The sequence below is a fragment of the Fukomys damarensis genome, unplaced genomic scaffold, assembly GCF_012274545.1.
Source record: "Fukomys damarensis isolate Sample0158 unplaced genomic scaffold, DMR_v1.0_HiC HiC_scaffold_10, whole genome shotgun sequence".
NCBI classification, from domain to species: Eukaryota; Metazoa; Chordata; class Mammalia; order Rodentia; family Bathyergidae; genus Fukomys; species Fukomys damarensis.
The window spans coordinates 16,980,569-16,988,838 of record NW_022900922.1 but is presented as its reverse complement, the minus strand read 5'-3'; the positions used below and the strand labels follow the sequence as shown (position 1 = coordinate 16,988,838).

General features: G+C 40.3%; 2 protein-coding genes across 2 annotated transcripts in view; both read right to left on the bottom strand.

The window, feature by feature from the left end:
• Nucleotides 1-3,194: 3,194 nt before the first annotated feature.
• Nucleotides 3,195-4,253, bottom strand: LOC104861529 (histone H4). The gene has a single exon (XM_010623013.2). The coding sequence runs from the start codon at nucleotides 4,089-4,091 to the stop codon at nucleotides 3,780-3,782; it is 312 nt and encodes a 103-aa protein (XP_010621315.1). The 5' UTR covers nucleotides 4,092-4,253; the 3' UTR covers nucleotides 3,195-3,779.
• A 3,639-nt stretch (nucleotides 4,254-7,892) lies between these two features.
• The window catches only part of LOC104861622 (histone H3.3), a 1,258-nt gene continuing 880 nt past the window's right edge, over nucleotides 7,893-8,270 (bottom strand). The window contains exon 2 of the mRNA XM_010623098.1: nucleotides 7,893-8,258. Coding sequence (XP_010621400.1) covers nucleotides 7,893-8,258 — 366 coding nt within the window. The remainder of the gene's footprint in view (nucleotides 8,259-8,270) is intronic.

Here is an 8,270-nt window from a genome sequence, read left to right as displayed (position 1 = left end):
GGCTTGTTAAAGAACCATGCTGGTCCCAATCAGGGTTTCTTTTTCATTAGGTCTGGGATAAAACCCAGAAATTCACCTTGCTAAGACGTTCCCGTGACACACAGGATGCAGGTGTGTTAAAAGATGAAGTTCTAAAATAGTGAAAGGCACATATGCCAAGCAACGAGGTTAGATTTATTCTGTACTACAGAGTTGAACGCTTCTGAGCAGAGACTGACATGATTAGCTTGCTTTTGATGGAAGACCAGATAGATCGGAGGGAAAATGTCACTGAAAAGTGATAAAAATTCAAGCTAAAGAAACACTAGCAGCAACAGGGCCAGAGAATTAAAAAAAAAAAAAAAAATCAGAGCAGTTGAAGTCTCCATTTAGGATTTTGCCTCTGTACTGAGTGTGAGACACAACAATGAGCAGTTAGATGTCCTGGCACTAAAATATCCTAGGGACAATAAACAAGTTGACATCTCAGCAGAATAATTTCAAGTAGAGCGTTCCGGATGCTGTACAGAAATAAAACCAAATGACATGATACTGATTAGGTGATTCTTTAAAGAAAACAACCAAAAAATGAAGAAATAAAGATTCCAGGCCAAGGTAACTTGGTACAAAAAAAAAATTAGAGAAAGGAGTTTGACCTAAAGAAATAGGCTCATGTGCTCACATACTAGTAACAAAGGTAAAGTGTTAAACTGTGAAGTTGAAGGTTAAACATGTGACTGAAGGTGGTACATTATATGCCACAAGCTGCACCTAGATCATTGTGTCATAACACAGTACAAGGACTTTAAGCACCTTTTAAACTGTAATGTGGACAATGGCTTTTATAAGATTAAAATGTAGAAAGAAGCAAGGGAAAAAGACCTTATAACAATAATCATGGTGAAATTTTTAGAATTGGAAAGGACAGAGCCAAGAGAATTTACTCATGAATTGGGTTATATGAATAACTGACAATTTATTGAGTCCTTACCATACTAAACATAGTGTTTTAGTCAGTTTTATGCTGCTATAACAGAACAGCAGAGACTGAGCCACTGACAATGAAACAAAAACTATTTCTCATAGGTATAGAGTCTAGTAAGACCAAGGAGCTGGTGTCTGGCAAAGTCCTTCATGCCGAATCATCTTGTGGCAGATGGGCAAAGAGTAAGCGAGGAAAAGAGGCAGAATGCTGTGTGAAAATCTTACAAAATGAATATCGGGAAAACAGTGGTTAACAACTTGCTACCGACTACAAAGGTTAGAAAAAGCATCTGCAGTTCTGAAACCTTAACGACACAACTGCATAGTTCAAGTGCCCCCTTTTCTCTAGGTCACCCTTTTGTTATGAGAAACAAGAAGAGTTACAGCAATACAAGTGGCCAAACTACAGAGTGTCATGTGACATGAACCAGTCAAAATACTTAGCAAATAATTCCGATCAGTACCAAGCCTATAAGATAGGTACTACTATCACAAGCATCCCTCTGTTCAAGGCTTCCTAAAACCTCAAAGGGTTACTGGAAATGTTTTCTATCAGCCTAATTTACGGGTCCAGGAATGTAGCTCATTGGTGCATCTTCTGCCTGGTTAAGTAGGAGTCCCTGCATTTGATTCCTGGTAAAAAAAAAAAAAAAAAAATTAACATATGACTTACATAACACCCACAACTTAATATTTAAACTTTATTGAATAGGGTGGCCAAACAGAAGACAAATCCAAAGGATCAAGATAACACTCGCCTTTCTTATAAGACTAAAATTAAAATCCCTGCTGTTTCTTTTTTATTCCTCCAGCTTGTAAGATTCAGTCAATTCAGAGTTTAATTTTTCTTTTGAATGGAGGCTTTCTTCTGTTCTGCATTGTAAAATATAAAGAGGTGACCAATTTAAGAAAATATAGGTCTATTAATAGCACTCAGTGAATGGTGAAAAAATGAACTTACCTTATTCAAGTTGCTCTCTAATATTCTCATGTTTTCCCTTTCTTCTGTATCCTTAAATTCTGAGTTTCTAGATCTCAGCAGCTCTAAATACAATTCCAGACTGACAGTAAAGGATGCTAAATCTCAAAGGATAAATAAACACATGAAATGCTGTTTGTCCATGTGTATTTTTAAATAGATTCTTTTCAAAGGATTTTTCATCCATATATTAAGAACTATTATCCAAAGGGAAGACAGAATACTGTTAAATACCCAAGTAACACTGCCTAAAATGAGCAAATGTATCCTTTGAATTTTCAACATTTAATGAATCCAATTCTGTGTCCTTCCCACAATCCAACAGTGCAAGAGATAACAGTAAAAGAGGATCATTTAACATCACTTTTTCTTCAGAGGTTGCAAGTCAAGGTAGGGGCTGCAGGGCAAGTTGAAAAAATGCTGTCTTGTATGATAAATTTAAACTACTATATCAAAGACTCAACAATTCATGATGTTTTAAAGACAACTACTTTTCTTGTGGAACAGATTCATTATGGTTATTGTGGGACCTGACTGAGCTAGTGACTCCATGCTGGCCTGCTAATAGGCCAGACTGTGCTTCCCCCTCTCCTTATCAAACATCAAGAAAGAGCTGCTCAAACTACAAACAAATTTTCATATGCTAATTGCTAACTTGGTTAACAGCCCACCCAGGGAAAAATGGTATAAAAAAGGTGACTATAAAACATTTCCTGCATAAAGATAAGCAGTGTTTTTGGAATCTTATCCCCTGGTAGTTCTGTAAATGCCGTGAGCTATGTTTGAACTTTTTTGTTTCAACAAACCCTATAAAACAACCTCAGCCCCTGAGCAGTTGCCTCTCTGAGCTACTTGGCTTTGGGAGTGCCATCTGGCCATACTAATAAAGGTCTGTTTTCCACCTAATCCAGTGTGTTCCTTCCTGGGTGATTCTCGTGGTTGTTTAGCTCTTCGGAGAGGTTGGTAAGGTCTTTAGGCATTACTGTTTAGCTCCTTGGAGTGATAGTAAGGCCTTAGGTCTTACAGTTATCCCAATTCTGTAAAGCACCACTTCTTGTAATCAATCAGGAAACGTCTTGCTAATTCAGTCTTGTATGCCTGATGATCTGTTTGCAACTCCTTAACTTGGTAGGAAGGGTAAAGAGACAACTTTTGAATCCAGATTTAAATCCAGATTGGACAGTAACTTTCACTCCTTATAGCAGTTAGGAATTTAGTCACATGCTGAAGAAAAAAAACAGGAAATGCTGCCTCTGGCTCCAATTAGCTGTCCTGCCATGCCTTTTATGGTAGATTTTTTAAATGTGCTGACACCACACTATTCCTAGAAATTTAGACTAACATCTTTTACATTATCATGAAGAGCTGACATTCCTAGACAAATAAAATAGATTTAAGGATATAAGTATACTACTTGTAAACAAATTGGTGAGCTTTGAATTACGAGGCTTCCAACCCCCATTCCAACTCATAGCCCATTATGTATAGCAAATTCACCCAATAGCTCAAAACCGACATTAGCTACATTACCAAGGCTCTTATTGACCCCCAAAACAAATTTAGTTGACCATAGAGTGCAGTTGAAAGTGAAAAGCCAATACCCAGCAACCCATAACTCAGGACACCTTTGAAAACCTTGATTTAAAATAAGCCTTCCAGTACCCTGCCTCATTACCCACACTCCAGAAACGCCCAACGCAATTATCCAAGAAATTTAGCAAAACGCAACTCATTTTAAGAAAAAGAAAAGCGTACTCTTTATAGTGAAATCAGTAGTTGGTCCTGAAAAGGACCTTTTGATTTCAAACGACAAAGGACAGCAAGCGCTTAGGGAACTTTAGCCTCCAAAGCCATACAACGTGCGTCCCTGACGTTTGAGCGCGTAGACAACATCCATGGCCGTGACCGTCTTGCGCTTGGCGTGTTCCGTGTAGGTGACAGCATCGCGAATCACGTTCTCCAAGAAAACCTTCAAGACGCCGCGCGTCTCCTCGTAGATGAGGCCGGAAATGCGCTTGACGCCGCCGCGCCGGGCCAGGCGGCGGATGGCAGGCTTAGTGATACCCTGGATATTGTCGCGAAGCACTTTGCGGTGACGCTTGGCACCGCCTTTGCCAAGGCCCTTGCCTCCTTTGCCGCGACCAGACATGACGAAAGAGCAGATGTAGAACAAACTACACAATGCTTCTAAAGAAGCCAGGGCAACGTACTTATAATAGGATGGCGGACCTAGTTGAAAACTTGAAGCGGGAGCCGTAGGTCCCGCCCTTCTTAGTATTTTTCTCCGGGTCAAAATGGAGGAGAGGGGAGGAGCCTGAGGCAACCTCAGAGGCTGAAGGAACTAGTAACAGGCCAGTTCTTAGGGCTTCCACGAAGGAACCTGGACCTGCAGCGGTAGCTCAGACTTCGAAGAATATGAAATAATACATGCTGTTATCCTGTATTACACACTTTAAATATAGCTTTAGGCAGTTCATGTCTTTACTGTTTAGGAATGCAATACTATTAATCCATGCATGTGTAGTTATCTAAGCAGAGTTCTTCAGCAAGCAAGCCTAGTAAGGGAGCTACAGTATGTGAAGGTTACAGAATTACAGGTCAAGCAGGTTAAAAGCATTGAGGTGTGCAATGAAGATTTATAAATTTATCCCGAAGGTAAGAGATCCTAGTTCTGGGAATTCAAGGCCTATGGCTTGATTGTATTCTTAATCAAGTTCTGTGCCTGTCACCCAAGCCAGCCAGCATCATAGCATCCAGCCAAGGGCATGCTCCACAAATCAGCTGTGTGGCCTTGGGTAAGCTGTATACTCACCTTATGTAAATGATATTACTTCAGAACCATACCAAAATTGCAACTTAATAAAAACCAAACATTTTTATTTTGTATAATACTCTCTTGGCTGCACTTACCTTCACTCCTTCAAAGTAATGATCCTAAGAGAGAATTCTCATTTGCTGAATTTAGGTACAAGAAACCTGCAAAATGATAGATATGTAACTCATTGTTAAATCCCTGAGGAGATCTAGTTCTCTGGGTAGAAGGCTTAACTCCATGATCTGTGGAAAGGATCAACTTGATCACAATTATCCCTCAGACTTACAGTTCATGGAAACATTGAGGAATGTGTGCTTAACCTAGGATATATTGGCAAGATTAAAGGGATGTGGAATGCAGATAGAAAAAAAATATTTAATCTTTCTTTTTCTAACCTCCAACCAAACTTTAACATTTCTACAAAATATGAATTTAGATACAAACAATATTTAGTGATATTATATATGCTATTATTCACATTGCGTTTCAGTTGTCAATGTCTGAATATAACATTTAAACATGTGGCTTTTTCACAATGTTATTTCTTTGATCAATAGATCTGCTAATGCATTAATGAAGGAGCATTTAATTGTTAATATTTTGCCAGTTTGATGTTGAAACTATTTTGATGATGTTAATAGTTTCCCTTTGGAATTCCATGTATTTTACATATAGTATTTTAAAACCATTCTAGAAAGGGGCTAAAAAGCTTTATCAAATGTACAAACAAATGCATGGCTTGAAAAGTGAAGAAGACTTCTACAGGATCTTGAGAGATTTGAAATATTCTGTGATTCATCAATGTGCAGAGCAGCAGTAAGAAATTCTATGAATTGTGGGGATGAAACCTAATGGAGATGTATAAGGATAAATGACAGTGATTTTCTTCACTGACAAAGGGTAAAGAGATTATTTATGGAATTTTCTTGGAAAAACAGCCTAAATTTTTATTCAAACCTTAGGAATGAAGGTAAAATGTCCTAGGAATTAAAACCACTCTCCAGTTTTTTAACAATGGAATTATATCTTTAAGGTCATAGCCAAATGGCCTCTTGAAATGGTTAATTTATCTCTGGAAATAGTTTAGAAGTCTCACTGGAGATATACAGGAGATTGTCAGAAAATGTAGCAAAACTAAAAAAGGTTAAAGAAGTTGTCATTCTCTGTAAAGTTGTCGTTTGCTGTATAAAGATATTGTCCTAGTTTTGTAATTTCTGTGTTCTTTCTCTCTGGGTACAAGTTATTTTGTTGCCAGGATGATTTGTTTCTCCAAAATATGAAGGTGGCCAAAAGTCCCATTGAAGGTAAAAGATATTTTCCCCGTAACCACATTTTTCTGTGTCCCATAATTATGAAGCACATCAAATCTGTTTGCCATGCAAAACATTCCAAATCAAGGCATATTCAGCTTCTTGGATAACAAACAGGAGATGGACCAGTAACTACAAATGAAAAAGGCCTGATCCTGAGAAGAGAAGGCCCCTGAATTCCTCATTCCCTTAACGTTAACCTTTCTTTGAAAGGGAGAGCTGCATTTGGCACTTGGGAGCCAATGGCCCCACTCAGATCCTTATTTTCAATAAAGCTCATCCTTGGTGCAAGGTTTTCTTTCTCTCCTTTTATTTGTTACACCCATAGGTGTCACATTGCTTTATTTTAAATTTAAAAATGGATGCTGAACATAAATTAGATGTCATTATTAGTATTAAAATTATTTTTAAAAGGGTCATAATACATGCCAATCAGAGATCAAATGCATAAATTGGTAGCAGATACTTATTTCTTCATTGCTCCATGTCTTCAAGATTCATTCCATTTAAAATGAGTAACAAGAATCAAGCACTACAGCAGTTGCAATGCTGCACTGAGTATACTGGTGAGGAAAACCATTTGAGCATCAGTCATGATGAGAAGCAACAACAGGAGTTTAGGCTTCACAAAGCTGTGTCCCGTTCTACTACCAAAGACTCCCCATATGTATTTGTGCACATTCCTTTCTATAAATGACTGCACACGGCCCACCTGGCATGGTGGTACATACCTGTGATTGCAGTATTCAAGTGGCTGAGGCATGATGAGTTTAAACTTGGACTGCATATGACTTCAAGGCAGCCTGAACTACACTGAGACTTTGTCAAGAAAGAGGGCAGAGGAAGGAAGGCCACACCTCCATGCTTTTGGGTGTTTACAATCTTCTAGATAGATGTACAATTCAACAAGTATGCAGATTACTTGATATAAATCATGATGGCTATTAGAGAGATCAGTGTAGAAATTCAAATCAAGGAAAGGACACATCCAGTGTGAGATAGGAAATGCCATAAAATGAGCACGCCCAAGCCGCTAGCTTTATTAATTGTATATGCAGGGTAGGGGAATACTTAAACGTAAAACTATGTCCAAAACTACAAATCCCAAGACTTCTGCTGCTTTCAGCAGAAAAGTCTCAATTGAAAAGGGCGGGGGTTGGGGGGGTGTGGAGGCAGGGGCAAGGCCTCTGTGTACAGGGTCTTCCTTCACACTATAGTCAATATCATTACATCAAAGCTATAGAACCACCCCGAGGAGGCCTTTCTCTAACCAAGCTCAAATCACTAGGAACCCTCACAAGAGAATAACCTGCCCAAGCTGGGTCATGAAAGCATGGTCCTGTAACAAATTATAATCAAAGAATACTGTGCCTCTCCTTTCAAGCTGAAGTCAGAGCATTCAGCTAAGGCCAAGGGCAAGTGGGAGAGCTCAGTCAAGAAGCTCAGGAAATTGATGGGCTGGCTCATGGCCACATGGAGAAAAAGCAGGACCCCAAAAGTCCCCAGCTGCTGGAACTGAAGTGGGTAGAGCCTCCAAAAGACTGTAACAACTAAGGCCTAAAATGGCTAGGAACAGAAAATCAAAGCTCCCAGAAGCAAAGTAATCAAACACAAAACAGTCAAGCATACAGGGAACAGCGCTGAAACATTCAAGATCAATAAATTCACATAATTCACTTAAATTTTCAAAGGACAGAGGCTTCATATATGTGTGAAATACCTGCCTTTCCAACACTACCGCAGTGCTACACACCTTTTGCAAACAGGTAGTTGGCTCTGAAAAGAGCCTCTGGGTTCACTTCTTCACTGGATCAGGAAAAAAACGTTACGCCCTCTCACCGCGGATGCGTCGCGCCAGCTGGATGTCCTTCGGCATGATGGTGACCCGCTTGGCGTGGATGGCGCACAGGTTGGTGTCCTCGAACAGCCCCACTAGGTAGGCCTCGGACGCCTCCTGCAGCGCCATGACAGCCGAGCTCTGGAAGCGAAAGTCGGTTTTGAAGTCCTGCGCGATCTCGCGCACCAGGCGCTGGAAAGGCAGCTTGCGGATCAGCAGCTCGGTGGACTCCTGGTAGCGGCGGATCTCGCGTAGCGCCACGGTGCCTGGCCGGTATCGTTGCGGCTTCTTCACGCCGCCGGTGGCCGGCGCGCTCTTGCGGGCAGCCTTGGTAGCCAGCTGCTTGCGCGGGGCCTTGCCGCCGGT